This window comes from Tachypleus tridentatus, chromosome 2 (genome assembly GCF_004210375.1).
Source record: "Tachypleus tridentatus isolate NWPU-2018 chromosome 2, ASM421037v1, whole genome shotgun sequence".
NCBI lineage: Eukaryota > Metazoa > Arthropoda > Merostomata > Xiphosura > Limulidae > Tachypleus > Tachypleus tridentatus.
The window spans coordinates 61,393,083-61,415,947 of NC_134826.1; the positions used below are offsets into that span (position 1 = coordinate 61,393,083).

The 22,865-nt window shown below is 31.7% G+C and overlaps 2 protein-coding genes across 7 annotated transcripts in view; one reads left to right on the plus strand and one right to left on the minus strand.

Moving 5' to 3' along the window:
* Taf3 (TBP-associated factor 3) overlaps window positions 1-16,149 on the minus strand; it is a 73,914-nt gene extending 57,765 nt beyond the window's left edge. The window contains exons 1-2 of one of the 6 annotated variants that reach the window (XM_076487818.1): window positions 15,953-16,149; window positions 5,535-5,734 (exon numbers count right to left, since the gene is read on the minus strand). In XM_076487818.1, coding sequence (XP_076343933.1) covers window positions 5,535-5,700 — 166 coding nt within the window. In that variant the 5' untranslated portion in view covers window positions 5,701-5,734; window positions 15,953-16,149. Of the gene's footprint in view, window positions 1-5,534; window positions 5,735-14,448; window positions 14,561-15,045; window positions 15,141-15,445; window positions 15,869-15,952 lie in introns of those variants that run through there. The other 5 variants (XM_076487817.1, XM_076487819.1, XM_076487820.1 and 2 more) reach the window with 5 other exon arrangements.
* Window positions 16,150-19,709: 3,560 nt separating this feature from the next.
* Window positions 19,710-22,105, plus strand: Arl6 (ADP ribosylation factor-like 6). The gene has a single exon (XM_076487823.1). It carries the CDS (start codon window positions 19,883-19,885, stop codon window positions 20,453-20,455), a length of 573 nt encoding a protein of 190 aa, XP_076343938.1. The 5' UTR covers window positions 19,710-19,882; the 3' UTR covers window positions 20,456-22,105.
* The last annotated feature ends 760 nt before the right edge of the window (window positions 22,106-22,865 follow it).

A 22,865-nucleotide genomic window follows, 5' to 3' on the forward strand; every position in this document is an offset into this window, starting at 1 on the left:
ACATGGAGCATGGAAAAGTGGTTTAAATGGATGTAAATCCAGAGAATATTGGGCCTCACAAATGATCCAATCCAGAAGTGTAGGATGCAAGGGAGAGAGATTCATCTGGAGGGAATGCATAAGCAGGGTAAGAAGAGGAAAAGTAAAAACATTATGGTACCAGAAAATGAAAGGTATTGGATAAAGGCTGTCTCATATTCAGAAAGCAAGGATACTAAAGACTCACAGTCAAAGAGCCAAATAAGAAATTTTTGCTACACAAGCCATGTTAAGCTCAGCAGCAGGAAACCTCCTCTAGTAGACCAACTACAAAATACATTCCACTTTCATAGGTACAACTACAAAGAATATGAATGGAAGGAACTACATAACAAGGAAATGGCTCAATGTGTGAAACTGGAGCATTTCACCAATGATCAAATGAAGGCCATTCCTGAAAAAGCAGAATGTTAAGGCTGATGAAGAATGGAGGGAAAAGTGGAAGAGGAATGGGGGGATTTGTATAGCCTTGAAAACCAAGCCTAAGTTAGTCAAAAGGGAACAATCAGGCAGACTAGATAAGAAGTGCAGTAGGCATTACTTGATGAAGTAATCAGACAGATGGGTACACATAAAGATTAATCCAAGCTGAAGACATTGACTGCCAACATCAGTGAATGAGGTACAGGTAATCAAAATAGAGGCAATTTAGTGTTGAGGCCCAAAGCAAAGGCATACCTGTGGGAAGAACCACACTGACAGTAAATATTCCTAAAAACAAGAGAATCTAATGCTTACTCCATGATATATATTCAGCTGGGGAGTAAACAACAATAAGCAACCAGACTGAAATCACCCTGCATATGACATACAATAAAGTGAATGTGACATGTGAGAGTCCAGAATAAGAGATCCAAGATCCAAAAAACATTGACCTTTGGACCAGGTTCCCCCAAAATGAATAATATGAATCACCATAGAAACATCCAAATGAATTATCTCAAGGTAATGTTGAGTGAGAAGAACTAATGCATGGACAAAAGCTAGAGAAGAACAATATTCAAATCACTTCATCCACATATCATTTGCCCAAAGCTCCCCTGTGACTGACCCATCCTCTCTGTCCCCAAGGGGATGCACCCATGAAAAGATGTAGACTCAAGCATGGGGAAGGAAGAGGCACACTAAGCAATATATGGGCTTAATCCAGCCATCATGCAAATCATCTCACATGGAAGGAAAAATTAAATGGGATTGGAAAGAGAATACCGATCAAGGTTCAATTTTTACTAAAGTGCCCACTGAAGAGATTTCATGTGGGTACAACTGAGAGAGACCAGTGGTGCCTGCAGAAAACCATATCCCCAAAAGCAATAAAATCTTTTGAGCATGAAGTGATAGAGCTGAGAGGTATGATGAACCAAATGTTCTGTTGAACCCAGCCATAAAGGAGAACATAGCACTTGACTGATATTTGTGCCAAAAGAGACCCAAAAATGGACAAGATATGAAGCATGTCAAAGGAAAGAATTCTCCAGTTTGACCAACCAGCTCATCCAGGCCACTACAGAAATTTAGATACTGAGTAAGATTAGCTGATGCTTGTTCAAAATGAGCCAGTCCTCCATGCAATAATGAAATTGCAGTCCCTGAGGATGGAGATGACATGCAAAAGTCCAGACAATTTGACAAAACATGTAAGGTGCCAAGGCAAGTCCAAAGAAAAGGGTATGAAATTGTTAAACCACCCCAAGATGAACAAACCAAAGAAAAGAATGAGACTGAGATGATACTGTTATAGGTAGATACATTATGGAGACATACCCTGATGTTATTTGCAACCCATGAGAAAATATCCATCTAAGGATGAGAAAAGACTCCATTGCAATCTGGGATAATGAAATGAATAGGTTGAGGCAACATAAATTGATTTCTGGCCACAAATCTCTGGTTTTTTTGTGAACAGCAAAAAAGGAAGAGATAAAAAAAGGGAGAAACCAGAAGTAGGGAAAGCAATGGGAATTTGAGGAATATGAAGCTCAGATGGAAACACACAGGTTACAATACTTGGAAAAGTAGAATGTTGTTGGACTGACATCACCCAAGGCTTGATAATATCCAGAATAGGATCAATATTTTATGTTCCAGGTGTGAGGCCATACATAAATACACGAGTCGAGGGTAAACAAATCAGAGTCAATAAGGCATCACAACCTATAAGGTCCCAACAATAAAGAAACCAAGAACAACATGTGGACTAAAGTGAAGAAGAGAAAGAAAGGGTATCTTCAGAAGACCCCACAGGATTTCTACAGAGAGCTTTAGAGGGAGGTACATGCAAGAAGTTGATATGAGTAAGAAGCAAGCAAAAATATTGAGTTCATTGAAGATATAAATATGATTTGGGAGCATCTCTCCAAAATAGGTAAAAAGTAATCTAACAATCGTCGAACTAAAACTGAATAGACAGCATGATGGCATGATGTAAGGAGAAGGTGTAATAATCAAACGTTCTCAAGGAGTGTAACTTGCCAACCCCCTCATACAACACAAGGTGATGAATCATCAAAAACCTGAATATCAGAGAAGAGAGGAAAACCAAAAGAATGAGAAGTCCACTCATATAATAAGGAAGAATAAGGTGAAAAAGAAATCAGTGACATAAATAAAACAAATCATAAACCTGAGATATAAAACACTTAAAGACTGAATTAGGCCTAAGAGACTTTCCAGGTTGGAAACGAGAATGATTGGCAAATTCTGAAAACAGAAAAAAAATTATTAGCATCCTCGTTATCCAGCAAAGGCTCAGCAGTTTCAGTAGGAGCCTTGGCAAAATCTAGGAATAAAGGTTGAGCCATGTAACAGTTAATCTCCCAGTGTATAGAAGCAGATAAATCCACCATCTGGTCTCCCACACCTAAGGCCCAAAAAAAATGTTATTTGCTGTTGTAACCCTCAAAGTGGTAAGACTAACTTCAAAATGCACTGCACATAAAGGTTTAACCAAACTTGAGTGCAGAAATAAAGTAATTTGAATTAACTGATAAATCAACCTTGAAAAATAAACAGTTCAAGAGGAAACCAAAGTCAAAAATTCATCAATAAACCAACCAAAAAGCCCATCTGAACTCAAATGCTGTCAAAAAAGAAGGAGCATAGAGAGAGTTACTTGGATCATGTGAGTGTACTATGCTCCTATTGGTGGAGGGGTGATGCATGATGATTTACGAGGGACACATTGGACTCAAAGGGAAAGCAAAAGGCTTACAGCACATGTAAAGAAAATTTTGCATATAAGGGGCAGCAATGAATGAGAAATAATCTTGTGATCCAAGAAAATTACCCTATCAGGAGTATGTAATTATGCACAGGTATCCTACATAAACTATGCAGGACTTCCTACAAGTTTCCCAATAGACTGAAGTAGTAACACTGTCAGTAAATAAATGAAGCTGAAAATAAAAAATGTTAAACATTTTGTTTTGAAATACCCAACCCTACAATCACAGTATCCAAAATGCTAACACATATAAAACAAGGTTTATATCATGTTCAAGTTGTAACACAAAATGCAACTGTTAAAGGATTTGAATATGCTATTTAGAAAATTATAACAATGTAAATAGCACACAGATCCTATATTTGGAGTGCCTCATAATAAATAAGTTAGAATAAACAAGTTAGAATCCTAAGTCTTTACAAATTCAAATGAAATAAATTAGCTATGATTGATAGTAATTTACAAAAGGAATTATAAGCCTTTGAAAAGCCTCTACAAAAGAATATGTCAGGTCAATACACTAAACCACAAAAAAAAAATTTTTTTAATGCAAGCATACAAGTTTGGATGAAATCATACAAAGGCAGAACAACACAACATGTTGTTTATAATATGATTCTAACATTAGATGGTCTAATATATCATGCAATTCTTACTGGAATGTATAAAGTTTTAAAAGTGTAAACAGTAAATTAGGGAAAGTTCAAATAGAAATAAACAGTCTAATCCTTAAGAAAATTAAGAGAATGGATAAAATGACAGAAGAAGTAAGGTGTGTGTAATTTTCAAGGATAAAGTTAAAAGACCAAGTTTTTTTTAAAGCTCCAATAACAAATATATCAGCAACAGCAAACTTTAATGGTATCTTTATTATATATAACTTACAGTTCTAAAACAATGGGCTACAGAAGAATTATAATAAAAAAAAGAGAGAGACATAATTGAAAATTTTATTTTACTTCTAGTTTATAGAAAAAACTTATATCAACCAATATTAAGACTGATTAACATACATGAAAAGATTAAACAGGTAAATGTACAATCAGTAAAAAAAAAAGAAATTATAATCTGATAACAGATAAGACTAACATGATATAAGTATTAAGTAACCACTGAACAAATGCAGTATAAAAATCAACAGATATGTTATTTCTTAAACTTTTACTAGCACTATGCTATATTTTTACACAAATACATTTCATGTTTTCTCAGATATATGGTTAAAAAAGAAATGAAATTAGTTGAAATAAAGGCCAATAATGACACTATGGATATGGTGAAAAAAATTAAGGATATATATATATAAGAAGAGCTTATAAAAGCAGCTGACTGATAATGGTAAAACTAGCTGTCTTTTGGAAAGTATGTTAAGCAAAATGTTAAAATGGGAATTGGACCCTGAAAGGATGTTCATGAAAAGGTATGGTTGAAGACTTATGACACAACTGTACTATTAAATGTTCTCTTCTCCTTTTAATATATTAACTATATTCCTAACACAGAGCATTCTGTAGAGACTACTGAAATTGACTTGGATATTGTTGATGTGTAAAAATACTAAGATCAAACAAAGTTTTTAACAGCCTGGGAGATTTAAAGAAGGCCAAAGGTCACATATGAAATTCTCCCTCTTTCAATTTAGGTAGGTCAATAGAGACTAGACACATGCTTAAGGATTGGTGAGTTGCTAATATTACTTAAGAAACTTTTTATTTTCTCATATAAAAACAGATGAATTATGGGAAATGGTTAAAAAGGAGTAACTACTATAATGATTAAGGTGACAGAAGAGTTATCTTAAAAGGATAGGTTAAGAGTTATGATGAAAAAAAAAAGATAAGAGGTGTTATTATTGCAGTTTATAAAATTACCTGGGAGACCCTTAAAATAAAAGACAATGATTTTTTTGTGCTGTATTGTAAAGACAATATGATAGGCAGGCACAAATTGAAGTTTGGAGAAAAACAAATGAGGCCACACTTAAAATTTGTATTTTTTAACAAAGTGAGTAGCTTATGAAATGAGTTTCCATATTAGTTTAAAAGCAGAAACAATTATTCATTGAAAATAAAGGTTGGGTGTAAAAAATATCTGGAAGGACCAAATAGTCCCTTATTGTCCATATTTTATGTTAAATAACTTAAAACTGGTAGGACCTAAATACCTGGAAATCAGCAAGCTTTTTCTGTGATAATAGCAAGTTTCAAGCATATAAACCTAACAGAATATACATAATAAATACTTTCTCAAAAAAAAGGAAGAAAAATCTTACAATGATTAGCATGAAGATGAGCTAATCTGGCAAGATCTGTTAAGTACTCCTGCAAAATATCAATCAGTATCTCCAGGGGAGAAGAATGCACTGCATGCCACCCAATATTTTGACAAATTTGAGCAACAGCAACTTTTAAGACTTCTCGGGCAAATCTTGTTGTCATTTCAATTTTGTTCACTTAGAATATTATCATTTTTCTGAAACATAAGAAAAATATTTTAGTCTACTATAATGTACTTCATATAACTGGAAAATTTGTATATGATATATATAAAAAAAAACCATTTAATACAGCACTATATACTCAACAATTAACATTGATGTATACTTTGAACTCCGTGGATTCACACACAGTTCTAACTACTTATTTAAAAGTGCATACAATTACAGCTAAAAGGAATATGTATGTCTTTCCAGGCCTGAAATAACTATTAGAGAAATTATGACAAATATTCAAAAAAATAAAATAAAACATTTAATGCCTATTATGTAAAGAGAATTCTACTAAGAATTATTGTATATATGTGAACTTATTACATAGCATGAAAAGATATAAGCTTAGCAAACAAAACTCTGACAGTATCTTACAACAATATATTTGATGAACTGTTGCATAATGCTTCACCATAATGTTACTTGAGCTTTAAACACAAATGTAAGCCAACTTGTTGACCTTGTAACCACCAAATAACTATGAAATTATCAATATTGTACATAACTCTGAATATACCATGTGTACCTGCATGAGATTTAACAAGCTTTTAGTAAAAGTACAAGCTGTAAACAAAATAATTTAACACTCCTACGAAAAGTGGGGCCTAATAGGCCCCAGAGCAACTTGAAAGGTTATTAATATTAGGCTAATAATTTTGTATTTAAATGAAATTGCCATTTAAATCCATTAATGAATGGATTAACGAGATTCCCACTGTCCCTATCTACTATCTAGCGAAACCACAGCCAGGGGAACGGGCTTGGAGAAATCAGGACTAGAAACGTCTTTTCGTAGGAGTGTTAACTTTTCAATGCTGTATTTTTATTTGTCTGGGAATTTATGAAGTTTTTACTGAGTCAGTCCAAATAAAGGTGAATTTCATGCTAAGAATAAAATGTTATTTAAGTCTTCACATTTCATTTGTTTGCAATAGAATCTCCTTAAAGAATATAAACTTTTATCTGTAAAATTTCATATCTCTCATTTGCTCAATCCTAATATTAACTGTGCAAATTCATCAATGTACAGTGAAATAAAAAAAAATTGAAAGATATGAAATAAAATATTATTTTTCTTGAATGACTGCAGATTAGACAATTATAATTATATATCCTAACAGTCTCAGTTTTTGATCTTTAAACATCTGCTCACTTTCAGTTTAACTTCTTTATAGTGTACTTTAAATCTCATTCATACCAAAACCCAATATATCACAGTGGGACAGTTTAGTTTAAATAAGTTATATTATGCAACCTGAAATCACAAGTAATCAAGAAAAAATTATTTTAAGTTTCATCACCTAAGTAAGTTTTCAGATTTTAGACTTCAATTAGTTTTCTTGAGACAATATGATAATAAACAAAAATACACATAAAAAACAAGAAACTTTACAAATTTGTATTAAGAAACATATTTCAATAGGCTACATTTCTCACACTATATTGATTTTTCCACAGAAATACATTATGTTGGTTTCAAATGTGTATTATGGAATACAAAAATATGTCAGACACTAGAACTGCATATCTTAAAACTATTTTATGTAGCTTTCTTACTAAGTAATAAATAGATTTAAAAATTGTTAGCTGCTAAACAGTTTACTTGGTTGCCTAAAACAAAATAACCATACAAAAAAATATGTAAAAATAAATACACTAGCAGCTATTTGTGCTTGTAATTACTAATTGTAATGTTCATATCTCACTGAAAAATGTAGAAAATGTTACCATTTTCTAAAAAGGAAATTTTGGGAAGTACTACACAAGAAAAGTACTTGGATTGCACTGGCATAAACTGTAACATTTTCAAATATTAAAGATGGTACACCTTTTTGGAAAAATAACAGTTGTTTCAAGAATTCCATTTTTACAGTACAATATTTACAAATTACATCAATAAATATATAATCAAACCTTTTGAACAGTTCTAATAAAAGTTGTGCTATTGTTTTGAGTTGAATAGATTTTTTTAAATTGTGTTCTGTAACAAACCAACAGTTGTTGCACATACCATGATTATTTTTTAACTGTCTGAATCTTTAATACCTAAAGAGTAAAATGTTTTTTACAGGTTTTTGTTTGTGGTGCCATTGAATAGATTGCACCACATTGTATTTATTATTTTGGTCACATACATACATATATATACTACATCCATTACAGTAAGAGTGGAAATGTCTATTTGTCAGAAAAATGAAAAACATAAAACAGAAAGAGATTGGAGGGATATGCCCTGTGATTTAACCAAATATAGTAATATTTCAGTAAATCAGAGAAGAGATTTGAGTTTTATATTCTGGCTTGTCAATGTCTACGGTATGTACTTCTATTTCGTTCACCATTCTGAAATCTATATCTGTATAATGAAAGATACAAGTTTTTACTGAGTCAGTCTAAATGAAGGTGAATTTCATGTTAGGAATAAAAAGTTATTTAACAGTCTTCATATTTCATTTGTTTGTAATAGAATCTCCTTAAAGAATATAAACTGAAGAAATTTCATTCACCATCCTGAAATCTATATCTGTATAATGAAAGACAGAAATTCTGTGAATGAATCAAGTGAAACAAAGGTGAAGGTTAAGAATTAATTTAAATATGCCTTTTGAAATTAACACAATAAAACTTATATAACACAAAAATTTGAATCATACAATACATTTTGATGCCAAACTTAATGACAAACACTGATAAGGTAGTTTAGTTAAATTTCAAATGTAACTCTGTAAAAAATATATTGTGAAGTGCATGTGACTCTGACTGAGCCTATAAACATGGGGTTAACCACACCTTCTAAACCTTTTCCCAAGATTAAAATTTGTGTATTCTTATGTTACTATTATAAGTTTTATTTCAACTCAAATTTTCTTATTTAACTGTATTTCTGCATACTTCAGATGACATTCAGTTTTTCAAACTGACTTGTATAATCAGTTTAACTTTTTAAATCTGACCATTTTACTCAGAAAGTCTTATATACATGTAATTTATAACTCTGCACTCCCGCAATTCATTCCCAAATATAAGTAAATTACTCGTATTTAAATATAACTTCTTCAAACATTGTACATTTGTTACTGTGCTAAACTTGTAAACAATTTTTTGGTACCTATTAAACCCATTTCTAAACTATGTAAACTTAACTATTGTCTTCTCATTTAAGATGACTGTAGCTTTTAAATAATTTAACACAAAAATACTTTCACAATTTGCAGTTGAAAGGAACATCTACAGAATTTTTTTTTAAATCTTAACCTGTATGTATGTACCCTATTATTATACAGTAGTTTAATGTTTGCTCCATCTAATCATATTTTAACTTTATTTATAGGAGTTTTTTTTCAAACCTTTGTTTTATTAGTAAATGGCCAAACACTTCACATGACAACATAACAAGGTAGAAGCATGGAAACCAGTTGCAAGCAAAAATCTGTGCATACAGAGGATAGCACTGAAAGAGAAAAGCTATCTTAACACATTCACTTCCAAGGTCATATTTGTGGAATTTTGCTTTGATCCAACTTCAGTTTTTACACTGAATAGTATTTGTTTGCCAAATTCAGGGTTATCAGGTATAAATATGTTTTTTGGTCATTTCAAAGAATAAGTAACCAGGGCCTCTATGAAAGGACAATGTCACTCACATTGTTTTTGTTCTAACAAGAGGTATATTTTATTTTTGTGATAAATAACCTAATTGAAAAATAGAGAATAAAACAATTATTTTCAACAAGAAGTAACAATTCAAATGTTTGTTCTGTATTATATCTGTACACACATTTTATATAATCACTTTTCTACTGTGATGTAATGCATGTGTATACAAACAAGTTTTTCTGCCTAAATGCTATTTTAAAACCATAACAAAAGCTTAAGAATACACTTTATGAACTAGATTCAAATAGCCCCTTACAAATTTAAAATACTTTGAATCACATTTGAGTGGCATGGATTTAGCAACACACTATGCATCACTCTTATGCAAGTGATATGGTACATTACCATAAAATCACATCACTCCTATATGAGTGAGGCAGAAGAGAAAGTGTTAATAGAACATGTATTAATTAGACTTAAAACATTTGCAGGGTGTCATGTACTAAGCACACCAGTCATCTCAGAACAACAGATGGTTTAAATTTAAAAACTAACAATGTATCAAAACATGGTCTTAGATGTGCACAGCTCAAAAAACAGAAATAAGAAACTGATGACTCTGTTATAGAGTATGGAATGGGACCTGATCTTGTTGCTAGTTCATGATCAATACATAATATTATGTGACCATTGTGAGAGACAAATTGTTGAGGTTCATTGCATAAATTTATCAATCATTTAAACAATAAATTGTAGGTTTTTACTGTCACATTTTGAACCACTTTCTTAAACAAAGCATTCCAACCAAAGGTCAAATAAAGGGATAGAATTTGAAAGTTTTTGTTCGTAATTCAGCGTGATTCTAAGGCCTCCATGTAACGTAGGTGACGTAATGTATAGCCTATAAATAAACAGTATGCTTTTGCTCAATGTACCAATTTGTGTAAATAAATGAAAAAACGAAATTGTTTAAACTGATATTTTATTCTGTCGTGAATAGTGTTCTGTGTTTTATGTTGAAATAAAAAAGAAAATTACAAGATTATGACTAGGAGCATATTTACAAATCAGATTTATTACAGATTTTCAAAATTACATATTACTCTACAAAGTAAAAGGTACAGAGAATAGTTTCACTTTTGTATTATTAATGTGAAATAAATACCAAAACTTGAAAAACATCACGAGTGATAGATACGTGAAGTCAACAAGCAACATATTTTTTATTATGAACAAGGCAAGTGGAAAATTTTTGTTTTACTACTACTTTTTCATAATTTGAAGAGGTTATACCTCACATAGCTAAGAATAATAGTGTGTATTTGGTGTATCTGAATTTCCAGAAAGTATCTAATAAGGTGCCTTTTAAAAAGCTTATTACAAAAATATATATCTACAGTATTGGGTGTAAGGTAGCTTGCTGGAGAGTAAAGTAGATGAAAGAAAAAGCATTTAGCTACTCTGACCTGTTCTGTCCAACATCATTTGTCCCTATGTGTACTACAAAGACTACACCACTGCTATCACTATCACTTCCTCTGCAAGTTAAATCCTCTACTTAGATGCACAATCTTATTATTTTCTCTATATTTATCCCACAAACTGTCCTATATGCATGCTGTATTAAAGAATCATCTTTCTAAAAAACCTCTATGTTTTTAATTCCCATCCCTATCTGTCCCTTTGACTATCCTTCCTTTCTTTATATATTCACCACCACAGTTCAACAGGTTAACATCTCTGGCAGAGTCTTTAAAAGGACAACATTCAGGTGTAATGGATGCAGTAAATGCAAGGGTGTTTAAAGGAAAGGTTGATAAGTATCTGAATGAAAAGGCCTAGCTTTGAGTGATTTTTTTTGTTTGCATTTAAAATGTAGTTTAGGGGATGCGATGATCTAAGTCAGGGGTGGCCAAACCTGCTTAACGTAAGAGCCACATATGATAAACTTCAGATGTTTGAGAGCCACAAGTCATGAACAAATATTACACACAGGTTTATATTGTAACATACACATTTTATTACATAAATTTTATATTAATATTAAAATAATACATCTACATAATAGTATTTATTCATGTATGTAGTTTTTAAACTGTTAATTTGTATTAGTTTCAATAATCACAAAGTACATACATATAAACCAAATGTTTTCAAAATCCTGGCTGATTATTGTTTTAATTATACTGAGTGTATTTAATACAGTAATGAACTATGGAAACATCTAAAAATATATGCAAATTTGCTTTTCATTAACAATAAATGAGACTGCAAAAAATTAAAATAAAAGGGGTAAAAACAGATATTTTTAATGATATTTATTTGTCTTAGTAAATATCTTGTCAAAACATGAAGGGAAATATGTAAAACAATAAAATTAGAATTATATTAATCAGACACCACCTTACAAAATTTTAGTTTTATCATAATATATTTTTGACACAAACAGACATTGATACAATTATCAAGCTATATACTGCTAGTAGAGGTCTCGTGAGTTTCCATCTTGGTTGTGAGTCATTGAAATTCCGGCTGATATGTTGTCAAGGCTGAACCAATTAGCTCCGACAGGTGTTGATTTGTAAGGATTGCACAATGCTTTGACTTCACAAACTTCATTACAGAGTACAGTGATTCATAGCAGTACGTTGTGCTGAAAATTTAGATGAGTCTCACACTGGTTTTCTTCGATTCAGGATATTTTATTTCTGGAACTTGCTTCCAGAACTAAACTGTAAAATGGGATTTATAAATCATCTTTAGACCCAGATCCTCCTGTAGTTCTATCAGTTCCATTTCCACAGCAGATGGTTCTGCAACTAGAGGTTCGAGAACTGGACAACCATCATTGATCACATCGACCATGAATGGATTTACAAGAAAGACAAAGCAGGACTTCAGCTTCTGCAAGTCCTCAAACCTATCTGGGAAATTATCAAGCAGTCTTTGTAATTTACCTTTGTATTCTTTCAGCTTGTGGTCTTTTATTTCAATATCAGGGATTGTATTTACTCTCCTTTTGAGACTTGGAAAGTAAATGAAGTTTCCTGACAATCTCTCTCTTGGAAAAAGTCTTATTTTACTCTGAAAGCTGAAAATTGTCTGAGTAAGATTGGAAACAATCTTATCCTTCCCCTGGAGTGCCAAGTTAAGAGTTTGTAGATGATTCATTATATCCGTAAGGAACATTAGGTCTTGCATCCATTCATCATTTTCCAGTTGATGATACAAACTTTTCTTCAAAAAACTAATAATTGACTCCAACAGATCCACAAACCTGTTTAAGACACTGTTGGTTTAGAGCCACCTCACAATGCAGTAGATAGAAACATTACTGGGTTTATCTTCAAGCTGCAGCTCTTCAGTAAAATGTTTGAACTCTCGGTGGGTCTTCCCATTTGAGCGTATAAAATTGACAATTTCAAGAGCAAATTTCATAACATCTTCATACTTGAAGTATCTGAATGCCAGGTGTTCACGATGAAAAATGCAATGAACAGGGAGAAACTCTGGAAAGCTGGGATCATTTTTCATGAGTGTAATTACTCCTACATTTTTCCCCATCATTGCAGGTGCACCATCTGTTGCAACACTGATGAGTTTATCCAGTGGAATATCAGCATTTGTTAAGGCTCTGTCAAGTGCATTTTGATACCAACACCACAAGTTGTTTCTTTCAGTGCATTAAGTCCAATATCTCTTCTTTCACAGTTACATCAGAAGAAACATTATGAACAAATACTGCCAGTTGTGGGTTGTCTTGCATGTCTATAGACTTGTTAAGAGCTAAGCTGAATGTAAGGGAATTCTTTAAATAATTTTGCCTGCAACATCAGCACTGATCTGGTAGATACGTCTCTCTGTAGCATGGCATGAAGCTGGTGTTTGTGCTATTAGTCGCTGAAGATTTGTGTTATTTGGATCTAACACTTCATCAACTTCAGCTATATTCTTCTTAACAAATTCACCATCAAAATATGGGCATTTAGCACAAGCAATATTCCACAACACAACAAAACTAGCTTCAGTCATTGTATCAACTTTTTTTTACTGAACATTGTCAACAGTGTCTGCTGGCTATTTAGTGATGATTTTAACACAGTTAACTTGTTTTTCTGTAATTCTGATTTAGGTGGATAATCAGATGAAAAGTGTTTCTAATTTGTTTCATAGTGGCATTTCAAGTTCCTGGTTTTGTAATGACTGAATAACACATTGCAGATAACACACAAAGATTTATCTCCTTTAATGGTGAATGCAATATCTTCCTCCCACTCTGGCTTAAAATTTCTGTTTTCATCTTCATACTTTCACTTCTTAAAATGTGATGATGCCATCTTCCTTAATAAAATTTTCACAAACACTTCTAAAAAACTAAAGTGAAAAGAAACAATAAGCTCTAACACACGCAACACAACCAAACTCTACAGTAACCAGTATCACGCTAACACTCTGCTAATTTCACTGCCCATAACACAGCCACACACACCACAATCACGGAATTGCAAGCCATACCAACTAAAACTAACGTTGTCAGCACCGGCTTGTACAATTACTAATTCACTAGCACAATTCTTCTGTAATCCTTGCTAAAAATTTCTTTAATCTCTGACTCAAACTTAGCATTAAAATTAGGATTTAAATTATTAAATATATTTACTTACCATGAACATTAAACTTGTGTTTTAATCTAGTGGACTCTCAGTTTTTACTCAGTAAATAATTATAAAGCTTGAAAATTTTTTATTTAACTTTTATATTATTTGTGATGAAAAAAGGAGCTCAGCCAACATATTTCCATAAGCCGCCGTGTCAAAAGCCATATCTGGCTTGCAAGCTGCGGTTTAGCCACCTGTGATATGGATGGACTAAAAAGTCCCTTGTTGTATTTATATTTTTTGGGTTTCTTTAATAGCAGGTGAAATAATAAGCCAATAATCAAAATAAAAGAAAATTTATAAGGATAATCTTATAAAATTATTAATACATGCTAGCTCTGACAAGAAGGGAACTTCATTCAATGTATCTCTCACCATAACTGTTTTTTCAATCATAATTATTGTTCACATTACTAATACGAATGTGAAATTATGTTCCTTACCTTGTTGAAAATTTTAATTCTTGTTACTCTTATTTGGCTTTCTATATGTAGTATAATTTGACTTGATTTTAACCACTCTCAGGTCACTTATTAATCACACCTGTTTCTTGCTATTCTTGGTCATCAGACTTACACCAATTTGTGAAGCTCTTCATCTTATCTTTGGCCTTCTTCAGCTTTACTCATTTCTTTAGCTCAGTTTTTAATATGTCATTCTTTCTGTAAAAATCCATTGGTTGTCATTTTGCCATATTTCCTGCTCAATACCATTTTTATTATCTGATAAGCAAGATATTTTTAAAAGTAATTTACATTTTGATCCAGTCATTTCTGTTGTTGTTTGTTCTGAGGATATTAAACAGCTTATTTTTGTTGCTTTGTGCAAATTAGTTTCCACTCCTTACTATATGTCACAGTCCTAGCTACCATATCATAAGTATCTGTTGATTTTTTTATAAACTACTTATGAACTCTGTATTTTAAACATATAGGTAGTTTTTAGTATTGGAGATAGTTAATTTGCAAAAAGTGCTCATGTACATTTCTTATTTGAAATAGTCCAAACCTATTTATGCACGATGCTCAAGATGTACTCACTTGTTTCAGCATGTTACAACATTGTTTTGTTTCTTCTCCAACTGTATATTTGTTAAATAGTTTGTCCTATTCATATTCTCCAATCCAATCTTCTGACACACTAAATTTAGTTCAATCTTCAGTTTATAGTACTTTTGCATCCTTTCAAATTAGAATAATATTCTAAAAAAGATTAACCTTTCTCTATCAATGTTAACTTTACCATTTCACTGAAGCTGGTGGGAAACTTCCCCTAACCATGTATTGATATGGAGATTAGAGAATATTTTTGGAGAAATGGAAGTAGTATAACACAAATAATAATCTAAATTCTTTTGGTAAATGTCTACGTATTCATAATAATAATGATATTACTCACCATATGATATAGTAACACAGATTTTTTTAAACTATTTATTACCTGTGAGTTTTAATTGTTGCAACTTGAAGTAGGGGTTTTATGTGAAAAATATCATGCACTTGCAGATTGAATACAAAATCTACTTCACTTATGAAATAACTCTGAAAACAAATATACACTATAAAACTACTATATACCACTAGTACTAATAATAATGCTGTGATCAGTATAGGGTTAACCTTTTAAATAAATCGCAACAAAAAAAAAAAAAGAGAAATATCAAAGTAGTGTCATTTTTTCCACTTGATAAACACTCTTTGCTATTAAGACTCCAGTACGCATTAATCACCTCTGTTTCCATGAATAATTAATACACTATGTATAAACTGAAATTATAGGCTTAGAACAGTAGAAAAAATATTGACAGTAGTATAAGACTATAAACAAGGGTTAGTCGACGCTTCGATATCAGTCAAGATATACAATATTTTAGATGTCTGTACATTAAATAACTTGAGAAAAAAATTATATCAACTAAATGCTCAGCTTAAATAAATAATTAATTACTTACAAATAAAAAATTGCAAAATTAACTGTTTCTAATGCTCTTTTAACATAAAATTCAATGTTCCTTTAACTGAATTATTATTATTTACAACGCCATCTCGTGATTGAAATGTTAGCGAATTTGATATCTGTTTTCAAATGGTCTAATTGTTGTAAAGTTCGAAACTGCACAGTGGGCTATCTGTATTGTGCCCACTATGGGCATTGCCGAAGGAAGCAATATTGGAGTGGTCAGGCCATTGTTCCATCTAAACAATGGATGAAAAGCGAGCTATTTCTAATAGGTTCACATGAGCATGCCTCAAAGAGAATGTTTGAAAATTTAACTGCAAATACTGTATATACACACACACCATAATGAATTAAATTAAACAAGTTTGATACACAAGTATAGGTATACATGTCATGAAAAAATGATCAGGCCATGTCCTGCTGGCCTTACTGCTTCCTACGACCTTGGCAGGTATTGAAATCCGTTTTTTTTTAGTAACGTGAGCTACAGACTTATCGTCGAGGGACTGTGTAACTGATATATAATAAAGAATTTGAATTAGCATTTGTTCCATTTTGTTAAACTTCGCGCAAATATATATGACGGTTTTCTGTGCTTATCACCCCTAATTTAGAATTGATAGACTAGAAGGAAAGTACCTAGCCAACGTGGCGCGGCATAGTCAGGTGAGTTAAGGAGTTTGACTCGTAATCTCAGGGTCGCTGGTTCGAATTCTGTCGAGTCAAACATGCTCTCCCTTTCAGCCGTGGGGGCGTTATAATGTTACAGTAACTCCCACTATTCGTTGGTAAAAGAGTAGCACAAGAATTGGCGGTGGGTGGTGATGACTGGCTGCTTTCCCTCTAATCTTACACTGTTAAATTAAGGACGACTAGCGCATATAGCCCTCGAGTAGCTTTGCACAAAATTAAAAAAACAACAAAGAAACAAGGTGGCCAAGGCGTGGACTCCTTTAATGAGATAATGTATTTTACTGAAACATTACAACGCCTCCACAACTGAAAGAGCAAGCATATTTGATTATGGGATTTTGAATTAACATAACATTTAAACACTTTAGAACCATTTGGTTCATTAAGACTAACTTTATAAATGACCCTTAAGAAAAGTAAAAATTTAAAAATATATTTCATTTTTAGAAAAATCGTCAATCCATTTTTAAAATTTCTGTAAATTGCTGGTATTTACATAAATATAAGTAACACAAATAACTTCACAAATCAATCATCCTGCTAGAAAAATAAAACCTTTTTCTAGATATTTTTTATTTTAAAATTATATTCCTATTGTCTAAGGAATACAGAACAAGGAAATAATAGGTCTTTATCCTCTCCATAATCAGAATAATCTTGTAAAAATTAATAAGATCATATCTTAACCTTCTTTTTTCAAAGGAAGATAAGTTAGAGATTTTAGCTTATCCCATGTAAGATAACTCTTCATTCCAGACATCATCGTAGCAGCCTTCCTTTGAACCAATTTCAAGTGAAGATTAAACAGCGATTTGGATAGAGAAATAATATCTTTTCGCTTGTAATCATTATATATACATAATCCTTCAACTAATTGTAATTTTACTTCTAGCAACAGATCATTATTTTGATGTCGTAAGGGAAAAACCACTGTACAACCGAATTAACTATTCTTACTCCAACATCAATGTGATTTTTCTTCGATATCGTTTCACGTGGCACCTTACTGAAAGCTGTTTGAAAATCTGAATATGTCAAATCCCACACCCTTTTCTTCGTACAGATATGGATTGACAACCTTGTCAAAAAAGTTTGTTTGTTTTTTAATTTCGCGCAAAGCTACACGAGAGCTATCTGCGCTAGTCGTCCCTAATTTAGCAGTGCAAGACCAGAGGGGAAGCAGCTTGTCATCACCACCCACCGCTAACTGTTGGGTTACTATTTTACCAACGAATAGTGAGGTTGACTGTTACATTATAACACCCCCATGGCTGAAAGGGCATGCATGTTTGGTGTGACTGGAATTCGAACCCGCGACCCTCAGACTCAGAATTGACCACCCTAGCTATCTGGTTATGCCAGGCCCTATCGAAAAAGATAACACAGTAGTAAGGCAAGGCTTTCCTTTGGTGAAGCCATGTTGATTTACATTATTGATAACATGGTTTTGCAAAGTTTCTGTCATTAGACCGTCTAGAAATTGACTTGGTTTGTTTGAGAGCAAATCCACATTGTGCTCATTGCTCTATCTACCGCGAGTAATTCGACTCTGGATTTTAGCGTTGTAAGTCTGTAGTCAGGCTAACCTCTAAAGCTTTTTCATTACATAATGAAGACTAATCAGCTTATAATTTTCGAGGAGACTATTATCATCCATTCACCTCCTTACTCTTTAAAATTAAGGACTGCAAAAGCAATTTGTAACTTTATGGTCTAACCACTTAATAAGAAACTATTCTTAATTTCGAGAACTATTTAATTCATAAGATATAATTAAAAAGAATTATTAGTAAGCATTGCTCGATATTACTATTGCTATTGAGAAGTGGTTTAATTTCAGAACATTGTGTGAATTAAGATTTTCTTCTTATGGTTCTTTTTCCTAATTCCTTTAATATTTATTGAAATTAATAATACTTAGGGGTAAGTTGTTTTTGTTTCGATTTACTTTTGTATCTAATTCTGGCTAGGCACGAGTTTACTTGTTGTTTTTTGGAAGTCGTTATAAAATTGGTATTCTACAGTTTTTGAAAATTTTATTTGGGAATTATGTTGCTATATTTTAACAAACTGTTTTTGTTTGTAGTGGAGTTTTGTTGATACCGTGACAAATTTCCCAGGCCTGACATGGCCAGGTGGTTAAGACACTTGACTCATAATCTGAAAGTCGCAGGTTGGTATCCTTGTCATACTAAACATGCTCGCCATTTGAGCAGTGGGGGCGTTTTAACATGACGGCTCATCTCACTATTCATTAGCAGTGATGACTCGTTGCCTTTCATCTAGTTTTACACTGCTAAATTAGTGACGACTGGCACAGATAGCCTTCGTGTAGCTTTACGTGAAATTTAAAAAAAAAACAAATTATCCAATTCTTAATTACCTGTACACTGCCTATTGATGTAAAAAAGCTGAACGACAGACGCTCGAATAATAGGTGTTTGACTTCCTGTAAAATTCCGAATTAAATATCATTTTGCCCTAGAAGCGTTTCATTTGTTTTCAGTCTGTAAGTCTTTCCACTTACCATCAATGGACTAGTATCTTGACAATTCATGTCTATACCGGTATTTGCTATAAAAATTTTTTACCTTTTAGTAAAATAATATAACAGTATGTATTACTATATTAATTCTCTAAATCTATTGTATCCAAAGCCAACGAGGCCTTTAACTTAATGCCTGATATGGCCAGGTAGTTAAGACGCTTGGGTCGCGGACTTGAATCTCCTTTAAATCAAACTTGCTCTTCCTTGTATTCGTGGTGGTTTTATAATGTTCAGTCAATCCTTCTATTTTTCGTAAAAGAATAGCCCAAGAGTTCGCATTGATGGTGATAATTGGCTACTTTCTCTCTTTTGCCTATCATCGCTAAATTAAGGACGGCTTAGGCAGATAGCCCTCGTTTTGCTTTGCGCGAAATTTATAACAAATCGCACTAAACAAATTAACCTTTTGCCAAGGCTCATAAGACCGTCTATAATATGACAAACACAGCTTTAATGAAGGCGCGAGATGAAATTTTTGACTAATTATGAGTTTTGGTAATAGTTCTAGAGGGCGTAAAAGTAGTGGTTGTTTCGGATCGTATCTTAATTTTTATACGTATAGGTAGAATTGAGATATTCGTATTATTATAAGTGTTTCATAATTGATAAAATTATTGAGAGTACACTCATATAAGGTTTCTGCACATCAGATAGTTATTTAATTAAAACAAAAAGTCATGGGATTATTTAGTAAACTTGCTTCGTTACTAGGATTTAAAAGGAAAGAAGCAAGCATTTTGGTCGTTGGTCTAGATAACAGTGGAAAAAGTACCATTATAAATCATTTTAAAGCAGAGGAGGATAAAACCATTGACATTGTGCCAACAGTTGGATTCACTGTTGAGAAGTTCAAGGTGAAAAGTTTAGGCTTCATAGCGTTTGATATGTCTGGGCAGGGTAGGTACAGAAATTTATGGGAGCATTATTATCGCGATGTTAATGGTATTATATTTGTTGTTGACAGCAGCGACAGCCTGAGACTTATAGTTGCTAAGGATGAGTTAGACATGATGCTCCAACATAAAGACATTAAGGAACGTAATATTCCAGTTTTATTTTTTGCAAATAAAATGGATCTGAGAGAAGCCTTAAGTAGTGTAAAAGTGAGCCAAGCTTTGGGGCTAGATAATTTGAAATCTAAATCGTGGCATATTTGTGCAAGCAATGCTCTTACAGGTGAAGGTTTACAGGAGGGTGTGGAGTGGATTACAGATCAACTAAAATATATGGTTGAACAGAACAAACGGTGAATTTTGATGAGCAATATTCTGTTGTTGATATTTTATTTGCACCAACATGTGTTACTTTAGCTTCCGTCCAGTATTTCAGAGAGAGAAGAATGCACCAACATATTTAAACAATATCTTTATAAATGTTAGAATCATTATTATGATAAGTAAGTCATGACTGAAACATTTAGATGTTTGATATTTTATAGTTAGTAGCACAAATCACATCAAAGGTTAATCAGTGTTATATATATATATATATATATATATATATATATACAGGCTGTGTTAAGTAAATACAATCATATAAACCTGTTAAGAGTAGTGATGTTTCACTTATCACCTGAGCCATTAGAAATGTCTATGATTTGATTGAATAAATTGTTAAAAAATTAGGAAGTTCTTTTAAAATAACTGATTAAAATGCAAAACACTCACTAAAACATAGTTAAAATAAATTTTGAGTATGCTGAAATATTATCTAGTTTCCTGACTTAAGTTTAATGATCTTGCTATGTATCTACTTTATTAAACACAGTGCAAGTTTTACAAATTAATAGACACTAATGAAAGAGTGCTTAGCCAGGACTTTATAAATAAACAACTCATTTAATAACACTAATTTTAATAAAATACAAAAAAGTAGCATTGTTAATATTAAAATCACAAAATGATAGTAAAATAACAGTTCATCAAGAGAAAAGAACCTGAAGAAGAAAAGTGTAGTCCATTAACATCACATAAAGTAAATAACATTAAACTTTTATCAAGTAAATAATATTAAATTGCTAATGAAAGGTCAAGCAATCACTCATAATAATATCTTTAAATAAATCAAATATCTTGCATATCACAGTTTTACAAATTTCCAACTTAACCTTTCTCTCTTCTGTTCATCTAATTTCATGTCTTAACAGTTGTTTTATGTAGTTAGTCATATATCAATAGTTTATTATATGTCACTGCTATGGAAATATCTTAACACAAAAAAATACTCATTCAATTTTTAAAATATAATAAGAAGCAGCAAAAATATTGCTGAACTAAATGATAGAAAGAAATGTGTATATAAATGATGAACAAAATCATAAGTAAAAATTGCTACCTCATAAGAGAAGTTATTTTTAAGTTTAAAATACTTTGTGTGTGTCTTCATTAACAGGAAATATGATATTTTATCTTTAATTTACAAGTACAGTCTTTTTCTTTTAGTTTTAAATTATGTTTTAAAAAGAGAGATTTCATGGAATATGCCTGTACCGGTGTTTCATATTTTTATTACTTACAATTGATGTATGACTTTTATAGTTAAACTTTGTTTTAACAGGCCAAAATAGAAAGGTAGTGGAATAAAGTTTTTTATTTATTTATATTAACAACTTCAGCCCAAAACAGAACCCATTTAAAGAAATGAATGACTATCGGTTAACACATACTTATTGTCTTAAAAAAAAAACTGGAAAAATATAAAATTCCATCATATGAGCTTTTACACTTAAGAAATGTAACTGTAGCCAATAAGAGTTTTGGATAAATATTTTTATTTAATGTATGGCATTTGGAAAAAACTAAACTTGTAACTTATATTAAAAAGAAAGCTGAAGATACGTATTTGACTATGAAATGTATTAACAGTACTATAAATGAAACCATAAATATATTTTTTGTGTTGAATGACTTTTATTTTTTCATATGAAAATTTTGTCTCATTACTGTAGAAATAATGAAAAAGAAAAAAAAAACTCGTGAAATTCACTTTTTAAGTATCCAGCCAATCAGTGTAGCTTATTAACACAAGGGAAATGTAGTAATTTATATAAATATGCTATACAGTGAAAGTTTGAGGAGCTACAATCAAATAGCTTTTTATTATTCTCTATTAAATTTTTTTTTATTTTCAGGGCAATAAAGGGAACCTTATGGTCTAGTTAGGGTATCCCATTTTTTTGCTAATAAACTACTACAAATTAAATACAGAAACTTTTTTTGTGTTGAATGACTTTTATTTTTTCATATGAAAATTTTGTCTCATTACTGTAGAAATAATGAAAAAGAAAAAAAAAACTCGTGAAATTCACTTTTTAAGTATCCAGCCAATCAGTGTAGCTTATTAACACAAGGGAAATGTAGTAATTTATATAAATATGCTATACAGTGAAAGTTTGAGGAACTACAATCAAATAGCTTTTTATTATTCTCTATTAAATTTTTTTTTATTTTCAGGGCAATAAAGGGAACCTTATGGTCTAGTTAGGGTATCCCATTTTTTTGCTAATAAACTACTACAAATTAAATACAGAAACTAATTTTCTTAAAACTAATTTAAATCTTTAAATTACTTGTCCTTTCTTTTCTTAAATACTTTCAATTTCTCAGTTCTTATCACATCTCAAATCATACTATTTCATAGCTTAACAAGACTATTGGTAAA